Source organism: Otolemur garnettii, unplaced genomic scaffold, assembly GCF_000181295.1.
Source record: "Otolemur garnettii isolate 467f Iridium unplaced genomic scaffold, OtoGar3 scaffold00013, whole genome shotgun sequence".
Classification (NCBI taxonomy): Eukaryota; Metazoa; Chordata; class Mammalia; order Primates; family Galagidae; genus Otolemur; species Otolemur garnettii.
Genome location: NW_003852408.1, coordinates 820,158 through 830,330, shown reverse-complemented (window position 1 = coordinate 830,330; position 10,173 = coordinate 820,158). Strand labels below are relative to the sequence as shown.

At 57.5% G+C, this 10,173-nt stretch overlaps 2 protein-coding genes across 8 annotated transcripts in view; one reads left to right on the top strand and one right to left on the bottom strand.

Moving 5' to 3' along the window:
- The first annotated feature begins 942 nt into the window (after nucleotides 1-942).
- Nucleotides 943-5,661, top strand: SNORC (secondary ossification center associated regulator of chondrocyte maturation). Of its 2 annotated transcripts, none has more exons than XM_012802169.1 (4): nucleotides 943-1,046; nucleotides 1,471-1,597; nucleotides 5,237-5,419; nucleotides 5,514-5,661. In XM_012802169.1, the coding sequence occupies exons 2-4, from the start codon at nucleotides 1,525-1,527 to the stop codon at nucleotides 5,621-5,623; spliced, it is 366 nt and encodes a 121-aa protein (XP_012657623.1). In that variant the 5' UTR covers nucleotides 943-1,046; nucleotides 1,471-1,524; the 3' UTR covers nucleotides 5,624-5,661. The 2 variants fall into 2 exon arrangements, with proteins under 2 accessions (XP_012657623.1, XP_003784900.1); XM_003784852.2 differs by lacking the exon at nucleotides 943-1,046 and adding an exon at nucleotides 1,283-1,321.
- Nucleotides 5,662-7,549: 1,888 nt separating this feature from the next.
- Nucleotides 7,550-10,173, bottom strand: part of NGEF (neuronal guanine nucleotide exchange factor) — a 107,739-nt gene continuing 105,115 nt past the window's right edge. For all 6 annotated transcript variants that reach the window (XM_023510347.1, XM_023510343.1, XM_023510346.1 and 3 more), the window contains 2 exons: nucleotides 9,858-9,962; nucleotides 7,550-8,514 (listed from right to left, as the gene is read on the bottom strand). In XM_023510347.1, coding sequence (XP_023366115.1) covers nucleotides 8,324-8,514; nucleotides 9,858-9,962 — 296 coding nt within the window. In that variant the 3' untranslated portion in view covers nucleotides 7,550-8,323. The remainder of the gene's footprint in view (nucleotides 8,515-9,857; nucleotides 9,963-10,173) is intronic.

The window sequence follows — 10,173 nt, the reverse complement described above, 5'->3', positions numbered from 1 at the left end:
TTTAAGATCTGTGCACTTCACAGAATGTTATTCCTCAATTTTTTTTTTTTTTTGTAGAACAGAGTCTCACTTTATCACCCTTGGTAGAGTGCTGTGGTGTTACAGCTCACAGCAACCTCCAACTCCTGGGCTTAGGCAATTCTCTTGCCTCAGCCTCCTGAGTAGCTGGGACTACAGGTACCCACCACAACACCCAGCTATATTTTTGTTGCAGTTCAGCTGGGGCTGGATTTGAACCCGCCACCCAACAGTGGGTATGAGTCTGGCGCCTTACCCACTGAGCCACAGCCACTGCCCTCCTCAAGAAATTTTTTAAAAACAGAAAAAGGAACAAGGTAATTTCATATAAGTATATATGCTAAGAAAGGATTAAAAGCAATGTCATAGGTGAGTGGGGGGCTGACAGAGCCAAGACTTGAATGGGAATGAGGTGGCCACAAAATGAGGGGTTTGCTTTCTTGGTGAGGGGACAGATAGCAAGTGCAAAGGCCCTGAGGCAGGATCAGGTCAGTTTGTGGAGGGTGTCAGTCAAGGCTGGTGGACTGCAACATGGAGAGCAGGGGTGGGTGTGAGTAGGACAAGCCCGCCCTTTAGCTTTTATTCTAAGAGCAGTGGAAACCATGAAGACATGAAGTAGGGGTGCTGGCAGAGCTCTCTGAGGGTTTGGAGGAGGGGAGTGAGGGAAAGAGAGACCTTTTATGACTTTTTATTGTGTGGGAGTTGCGCCTCCCTACTCCACTGGTGGAGCAAGGCTGAGAGCATGAGAAGCTAGAGATGTTCCTTAGATGTCCTGGGTGCTGATGCAGGGACAGTGGGCCATGGGCTGCAGCTGTAGGCCAGGCCCATCCTGAAGAGCACACTGGTGGTAATTCACGTCTCAGGACCAGAGAGCATCTGGGGAGCAGGAACTAAAAAGGGGACATGAATGACATGAATTTTGCTGGAAAGACCTGTGCTGCCAGATGTTAGGGACCTAAACTTTAAAAGTGCTTCTTTAACAAGCACTGCTGAGCACCTGCTCCTGGCCAGGCCTGGAGAACCGAAATGTGAGCAGAGCCTGGCCTGGACTGGGTGCTGACTGCTTAACACTGAGTCTTCCAGAGCAGGGGCCGCAGGAAGACCCATTAAAATGGAGTGGCTGGAGGCATCTGGATTTCCCAGGTTCCCTGGGTGATGTTTTTGCATGAGGAAGTTTGAAAACCTCCCACTAAGGGGTATGTGAGGGAGGTAGGGGTGTGCGTGAGAGATGGAGGAGAGAAGAGATAGCAATTTCCTCTTTCCTTCTCCGAGTGTGGGGCTGCTTCCAAGTTCAGGAAAGCAGGTCTGTTCTGTAAGCCTTTGCTCTGTGTGTGTGTGTGTGTGTGTGTGCGCGTGGGGGGGGGGGGCGGGCACGGTGTCCCAGGAGGACAGAGTTTGCATTGATGAAAACCCTTCCCAGCCCTTTGATGCCTCTTTCCCACTGCCCTAAAGTTAACCACTCAGTCCTGTGTGCGTCCTGCCCGTACTGCGCTCACTCCGGCCAGGATGGCATCCTGTCTGGCCCTACGCATGGTGCTGCTGCTTGTCTCTGGGGTCCTGGCCCCTGCGGTGCTCACAGGTAAGGGGTGCAGGCCCTCAGCTGTGCTGCCACTAGCCCCCCAGGGTCAGGAATTTCCTTGGGGATGGATTTTCTAATGTCCACTGGGGCAGAAGCCCCTTGCAGGAGATGGGACGCCCATTTGGGGGATTCTTCGGAGCTCCTATGAGAACGGCCGGCAGCAGCTGTGCAGGGTGAATGTCACAGGGAATTGTTAGCAAGAGGGACGAGAGCCTCTGAAGTAGGAAGATGACCTACCTAGGTAGGGACCAGGCCCAAGGAAGTCTGGCTGCCATAGACACAGGGATTACTCTAATGCTCTGAAACCCAAAAGCTCCTATATCTGGGAGGCGAAGGGACACCAGGCACAGGCCCAACACAGAGCCTTTGCTGGTTACTTTTCAAACCTTCCTACTGGTTTTCTGCAATGTCTTTAGAGAATAAAGATCCAGATATTGTCCCCATCTCAGGAAAAATTTTAGGAGAGAGTATGGGGCCTAAGATCCCTCTGCAGATGGTGCAGACATTGGACTCAGGCCCTTTGGAAGTCAAAATGGCTAGGTCTGGGGAGCTGGAGGGACTGGCCGAGGCACAGATAGGGCAAAGGCGGTGGGCTTTGCTCCTAGAAGAAGGTGATCTCTGTTGGGCAGGAGTTGGGGCAAAAGGCAGCCTGCCCAGGAGAGTGTTTCAAGTCCCTGGCAGTTTGGGCCTTGGGGATTGTTTATAGATCTGTGATGGAGGGAAGTGGAGCTTGGTCTTGAGTATGTGGCCTGTGAGAGCTTCTAAGGAAAGGGAGGCCTGGTGGGACCCCTCCCTCCAGGGGAGAGGTGAGGAACACCCACCTACACTGGGAAACTGTAGGTGATAGTGATAACCCAGGAAAAAGTTTGTGGCTTGGATTTGCTTCTGGCTCTGTCCCTGCTTGCTGGGTTTTGTTTTTGTTTTTGTTTGGTAGAGACAGGGTCTTTTTATGTTGCCCAGGCCAGTCTTAAAATCCTGGCCTTAAGTGATCCTCTTGCCTTGCCTCCCGAAGTGCTGAGATTACAGGTGTGAGCCATCATGCCAGGCTCTATCTGCTTCTTAACCTCTCTATGCCTTCACTTATCTGGTGGATGGCCACAACTGCCATGCTCTGCCCTCCTCACAGGGATCATGAGTACAGACACGTGGGGCTTTCAGAATGGGCCAGGCGTCCAGTCAGCATGCAGCAAATGTTAGGGGACCATATCAATATATTCAATAGCCCTGGCCCCTCCACTGATGGCAGGGTGGTCTTGGGTGGAACAGCCTCCTCCTGTAGGTTGGGAAGATGCCAGCCTGGACAAGCTGGTGTGTGCCTCTAGGAACTGCGGTAGTTATCTAAAGCAGAGGATGGTGTCTTCCATCGCCCGGATCTTGGGGCTGTGATCCTTGCAGCTGCTTTCCACTCCAGTGAAACTACCTCCTGGTCCACGTGAGTGGAGGCAGAGGCACTGCTTCCTGCCAGCTCTCCACTCCTGTGCCACCAGCTCATCCAGCCCAGGCCACTGGCGCCCCAGGTCAGACTGTGCACACACAGTGTGGGTGGGTGGGCAGGCTTTGCTGCAACAGGATGTTCTGTGGACAACCAGGACCTCACCTGGCCTCACCTCCCCTCTTCCCTCCACATGTCCTACCAAGAGCAGGCAGGCCCCACAGGCAGGGGCTGGAGCACACTACCCCCACCCCACAGTCTTTGGGGTCCTGGTGGTTCCTGCTATTCTGGGAAGGAGGGTGTTTGGGAGACTCTTGGTACCCCTTAGGGGCTTGAAGCTCTTGAGTAGGTGTGCCCAGACCCTCTGCTCATGGGCCAGGGTCCTGTAGCACACAGGGCGAGAGGAATGGCTTGTGGGCCTCTGCTCTCCCCGCTGGGTACCTATGGCCACAGCTACTGTGGTGGGGGAGCAGGCCAGGTTGAGCGGGCAGGAGGCCAGGGCAGGGATGAAAAGGCCCTTCATGGCTGCACAAAGGCCGTCTGTGAGCAAGGGCGCCTAGCCGCGGGGCCCTGTGGTCAGACTGAGCATTGAACAAACTTATTTACCAAAAGGCAAGGCAGCTGGGGGCAGTGGGGCCAGGGGAGAGCCTGTGGTGCCCATCCCTGTGGCAGTGACACCAGGCCTCAGAGTGTGTAGTGGCATGTCATCACTCCATGGAGTCTGGGTCTCCTCACCCCAAGATGCATGGAACCTCCTCAGGAGCCCTGTAGCCTACCCCATCTCCACCCTCAGTCTGTTACCCTGATCCCTCCATCACTGCTCTCCTGACAATGCCGATGGGCTCTGTCCTCCCTGCATTCACCTGCTGGCAGGTTGGCTGACAATTGTGTCTATTCCTGGCTTCCCAGAGGACAGATTTTGGGGGAGGCTGGTCACTGCCATAGCCTTGTTCCCTCTTCTTACCACAGCAAACTTAGAGCCTACCGACACGCAGATGAGGGTAAGAATGTACCTTGGCCCTGCCCAGTCGACTTCACCCATGGTTCTGGGCATGTACTGCTGCTGGCCCCTGGGGCCCTGGCTACAGATGAGCCCTGGACCAGCCTTCAAGGGTCTCCTGAGCTGGTCAGTGGTGGCAGAGACACAGGGCATATGGAGCAGCTAGCATGTATCCAGACATGTCCCCCAGACCAGAGGGCCCCCAGATGAAGACAGCAGCTGGAGATGGTGATGATGTCAGTTACCAACTTGTGCAAGATGCTTGAGAGGCAGGGTCTGAACCCTGTCCCAGAGGTCAGGGAGATGGAGTTAGGGGTGAAGTCAGTCTTCTGGTGTCCCCGGGGGGAGCTAGGATGGGCCCCAGCCCTCCTGATTTGAAAGCCCAGGGGTAAGGGGAGTCTAGCCCTTCAAGCTGCTGGGACCTGCTAGGATTACACCTGTCCTTAGAGACCTGCTCCCGTCCCAGGGAGACTGCTCATCTGTTCCCACTGGCTCCAGGGCATGAGCCCTGACCTCTCAGGGGCCAATCACTCCCCTTCCTGAACTCAGGGCTAATTCCCACAAGACACCACCCAGGTTGGCTGGGGCCTGGTACCCAGGAACCCTGTGGGGGCCTCCCTGGCCAGATGCTGGCAATGGTGGGACAGGGAGGTGCCTGTCTGTTGTTCTGTCTTGGGTGAGTAGTGAGCTAGCTGGGCGGTGGCTTATCCATTTCTCTGGGAGACAAGCAGCCTGTGAGCCCAGCCCTCCAGGTCTCCCAAGTAGTGGGCACACTTAGGTCTTTTGTCTGCCCAGCCTCCAGGAGACTGAGGAAAGCTTGCCCGACACCTGGCCCTTGGGGCCCTGGCTGCAGATGAGCCCTGGGGTAGCCCTGATGAGTCTTCCACTGGGGTAGCAAAACTGTAGACCCCTGCCCTACTTCCCTGTGACATAGGAGGCCTGGCGGGGACTCTTCCCCCTGACCAAAGGGTGGACTTTGAGTTTGGTGGAAGGCTGGGGTGGCAGTCTCCCCTAATTTGGTGGCAATGGATCTTCCATTGGGGCGACAGCCTATTGGGCTGGGAAAATGTCCAACTTGCCTTTGAAATGAGAGGGTCCTCCCTCCCAGGAGTTCCCCTACCCAGTTGGTTAACTTGGGCGGGGAAGAGGAGGGTGTCGTCCATTTACCCTGTAGCCAGGACCCCACCGCCTCGCCTTGGCTTTGCAGCGGAGGGTCCGCAGGAGCCTGTGCCCACACTGTGGAATGAGCCTGTCGAGCTGCCGTCGGGAGAGGGCCCCGTGGAGAGCACCAGCCCTGCCCGGGAGCCTGTGGACACTGGTCCCCCAGCCTCCACCCCTGCACCAGGCCTGGAGGACAGCACAGCACAGGAGCCGCTGGACCAAAGCGGCGGTATGGGCCCGTGGGTGGGGCAGGGGCTCAAGGGAGGGACCAAAAGGCTGGCTGAGCTGGGGCCTGGGACTGATGCTTCCTCCATCCTCTGCAGGCTCGCTGGGGCCCGGCGCCATCGCTGCCATCGTCATCGCCGCCCTGCTGGCCACGTGCGTGGTGCTGGCGCTCGTGGTGGTCGCGCTGAGAAAGTTTTCTGCCTCCTGAAGCGAATAAAGAGGCCGTGCCCGGCCGTGGTGCGACTCCCCGTGTGCGTGTGTCACCGCGTGCGCGTGTGCCAGTGCCGGGGCGTGAGCGGCCGGGACTCGCCCTGTGTGTGAACACGGTATGCACGTGGGTGCGTGGCTCTGGGCCGCGGGTGCGAGTGCGGGTCTCCGTGCGCCACGGCCTGGGGTCACAGGAGCGTGCGCTGCGCTTCCAACCCATACTTTTAGTGGGGTCACGGACGTGGCGCCCTGCCCAGGCCCCAACAAACATCCCTGCGCGGTCCCCACGGCGCCCCTTGGGCCTGCACCCCTCCACCCCCTCCGCATGGGCCCAGGATGTCCCCGGACAGGGAAGGGCGGGAGAGGGGAGGTTAGGGCTGGGGAGCAGGAGACTGCGAGGGCGGCAGAGGCGGGCGGGGAAGCCAGGGCCACCGCCCTGCTCCTGGAGGCAGGGCTGAGAGAGATGCCAAAGGGGAGGGTCCTGGCGCACCCAATCGAGGCCTGGTTATTTGGGGGGAGGGTGCGTCTTCTGGCTGAGCCAGGCAGCAGGGTCCCCTCTGCGGGCTCGGCCCCCAGGCCTGCAGCGCCAGGGCCCCAGGGAAGCCCCTGACCAGGAGTGTGGTGAGTGGAGGGATGACACAAGGTACTGTCCCCACTCATACTGCCGGGCCTGGCTGGGCTCTGTGGGCAGCTGACTTGTTCAGGGAAAGAAAAACAAACGTCTGTCTTTCCCAACTCAGCTCGCGTCTGAGCACGGGTGAGGGGAGTGGAGGGGGCGTGGGGTGGGGCGCAAGTGAAGGGGTGGTGGGAGCATGCGGTCCACACCTGGCCAGGAGCATAATTTTCAGTTTGATGGTGGCTGACCTGCCCTGCGTACAGCAGGGAGGCCAGAACTCTGTCCCTTCTCCCATCCTGGGGCCTTTGGAGTAGAGCCCTGGAAGAGGGGCTGTTAGAAAGTCCCCAGACCAAAGACTCCTCCCTAGGGCTCTTCACTCCTGACCAACCCTGGGTGCCCAGGCACCTCACATGGGTAGAGGGCTTGTCTCAACCTATTTTTACTTCAGAGCCCCCCACAACACATTGTGGGTTGAAAATTCCTGTGTATAAAGGAGTGTCATCAAACTTTCATCAACTGTTTAAATTACTTCTTTTCACATCACCTTGAATAGCCAAGGCCTCCCTGAGAGCAGATGGTCCGCTCCACAGGCTGTCTGCCATCTTCTCAGAGCAAGGGCCAGAAGTAGCTGTGGCCCACCCTTGGGGACTCAGGCAGACGCACCCTCCAGGGTGGGTCCCTCACTGGGACCAGGGGGCTGCCCTCCCCATCTGAGCCAGCCCTGCAGGTGTACCCATGCTCCCAGGGATTCCGATTCTCAAGGGTCTGAGGTCTCAAGAAGGACAAGAGCCGTGCTGTGGCCTGTGGGACGATGCCGTGTAGTCCCGCTGGATTTAAAGCAAAGGCCTATAGGCAGTGTGGTCCCAGGCACACAGTGCCCCTCAACAGTCGGGGACAGAGCTGGCTGGGACCCAGAGGAGCTGCAGCCTCTAGGTAACTGGCTACCACTGGGGTGGGGGAGGGAGTGCACAGAAAGGAGGCCAGCATCCCAGCCCTACACCTGTGGTCAGACCACCTGTGGGACCACCACACACAACATCCCAGTGCCTCTATGCTCTTCCAAATCTGTGTTCTCACTTCCTCTGCAGGAAGGGTGTCCCCAATTTCCTCACAGCCCCTCCTATTATAAGCAGAGGCCTCTCCATTCTGAGGCCCTGCCCTGGCTTCCTGTGCTCTGGGACCCTCCTCTGCCTCCTCCTTTGAAATGTGCCTCCTCCAGGGCCTTGAGGCCTGCGCCTCTCCTCCTGTCTAGAACCTAATACCTCATCCTGTGGGCCCAGGGCAATAAAGAGTAGACCTTCATCTCCTTTATTTTATACATGATGCTTCTTTTAATGCAGCCAAAAGTGATATTTGCTCTTCTCATAACCATAACCAATATAAGATGCAGTGACCAATCCATTCCTTAAAACACCTGGGCTCCTCGAGGGGCCAGAACACAGTTACATCCAGCCCATTGGGGAGCCAGAGGTGGTGTGGGCCCTCAGCCAAGCTCTGGGGGCCCTGCCATAGAGCAGGGCCTGGCCGTGCAGCCAGAGCTGGCAGAGGCCCCGGGGGTTGGAGGTGGGGGGACAGAGGTGGTTGGGCCCTTAGTGCTATGTATTGGAGACCAAGGGCCGCTCTTCAAGCTCCTTCAGGTGAGCATGGCCCGTCGTGTGCCTGGTAGATGCTAATGGCTTCCAAGGTAGAGAAGGACACGTGCAGGGGATGGGGACAATCCTCACCTTCTGCCTGTCCCTTGCCATCCTGCGTCCCTAGGAAGGCCCTGGAACATGCCCACCCATTTCCACCCCCTCTAAGAGACAAGAGAGAGGTGGTGTAACACTGCTTAAAATATACTTTCTTCTCATTTACAAACACATCAGGAGACACAGGCAGCCTTCGTCCAAGTTGTGAGCGAGGGGCGAAGTCTCAAGAGCACTCACTGTGCAGGATAAGGGCTGGGTCGCCCAAGTCACATCCCACTGCCTGTGGAGGTGGTGGCCTGTCTTTCCCCAGAGCCCTCCACTGTCCGTTGGGGTCCCCTGCCAGGCCTTGCCCCCACCTGCCCACATTCCTCTGCCAGGTGGTGCCCTGGACCAGGGATCATTGTCGATTTCGGCTGCCCAGCTTCCTGCGGTCCTTATTCTGGCTTCGCTGAGGGTCATCCATCTTATGGACGCGGAAACATTCCTTGAGGTTCTGGGACCGGATCTTGGGGTTCAAAATCTCCTCAGTCATGGAGCTGGGGAACCAGCCTCTCTCCTGGTCATGCAGACGCTCACCAAAGATCCACCCTACACAGGGAGGGGGCAGAGGGTCAGGGCTGGGTAGGGGGTGGGCTCTCTCTTGTCCAGAGGTCCCATCTGTGCGGGGACACTCAGGGTCCAGATGGCCTTTCCCAAAGGGCAGCTGCTCCATGTACCCTGCTGGAGATGCTCAGATTTGTTTACCCCACAAGCCAGGGCTCCAGGAGAGGCACGTGGGCACATGCACAGGACAAACCCAGTGGGGCGGAGCAGTCACGCTCCGCGCTACACAGTTCTGCACTGACTTTGGAAACGACTCCCAGATCCTCAGCAATTCCAGGCTGCCTCTCAGAACCCAAGACATACCAAGGGCCACCCCCCAAAGCTAGAGGCATTCAGGGGCCTGTGAGGGAGGCAGCTGACCTGGGCTATGCAATCACCCACTTGTTGCGCAACTCCTCCCAGACTTTTGGCCTCCTGAGGGGCCAGTATGGTCAGCTGAGGGTGGCCAGCGTGATCTGGTGGACACCAGGAATCTCTGAGTCCTCTGGCTATCTCTTCCCTTCCCCAGAGGTCACCATGTGTTTGCTCAGGGCCCGGGGTCTCAGGGGCCTGGGGTTTGGGTGGTGTGTCAGGGTGTCGGTAGTCTGTGGGGGAGGGCAGGAGAGCTCCTGGAACTTTGTGAGTGCCCATGGGAGGGATTGTCTGGAAATGGCTCCCCTGGAGAGCACTGCATGAGGAGAGGAAGAAACAGGAAGGGAGGTGCTTCTGAAGGTTTGGGGGATTTTCACTGGGGGCAATTCGTGTAGAAACAAAGGATATGATTAAAAAGAAAGGGGGGGTTCGTGTTAAATTCTGCAGGCACTGGGAGCAAACTTCACTTGGTACTAATGCTACCAGCAGGGGAAGGCAGTGGTTGAGGTGGCTTCTGGGCCCACACGGGGCTCTAAGCATAGTGGCCACAGGCTTGCCTGGGAACTCTTGTTGCCAATACAGGGTCTGGGGTCAGAGTTAAAAAGAACCTGGTCCTCCTCCCTCTCACTATGATGGGGGGGCTGAGACCAGGGCCATCCAGGGGAAAGGGACATGGAGCCACCTACTTGGGCTAGACCCACTGCAAAGGGGCAGAGGCGAGACCTAACAGCTCTGGGCGGGGGGAGTGTGGAAATAGTGGCACTGGGAAAAGTTCTTTCTTTGGTTCTAAAGGAAGGCCAAAGGTAGCCCGGGTGCTGGGCAGAGTGCCTCAGGGAGCAGAGCTGTGGCAGAGATGCCGGGCTCTGCCTTCACACCAGCCAGCTTGGTGTCCACCTCTCCTACCTCATCTTCATCCTTCAGGCTGGGCAAGGCTCAGTGCAGATTCCTGGGGGTGGGGGGAGGTCATCGGGACTCACCGTCTTCAGTCTTGTCCAGGATGTTGAGAATGTCAGCGAGGTCCAGCGTCAGCTCGTCTGGTTGCTGGGCCACATATGGGTGCACGCACTGGACCTGGGGGCAGTCTGACAGGGGCAAGGGGGTGTGGCATGTCTTCACTGCTGCATCACTCTCCCTGCCTACACCCAGGCAAGCCCTGGACACACCCAGTGACCAGTAGGGACGGTGCTGCGGCCAGTGGTTGGGTCCTGTCTAAAATAGGAAAACAAACTCCCACAGCCACTGAAAAAGGCTCATTTGTGGGACAGGAAAGATTGTTTCCAAAAAAAAAAAAAA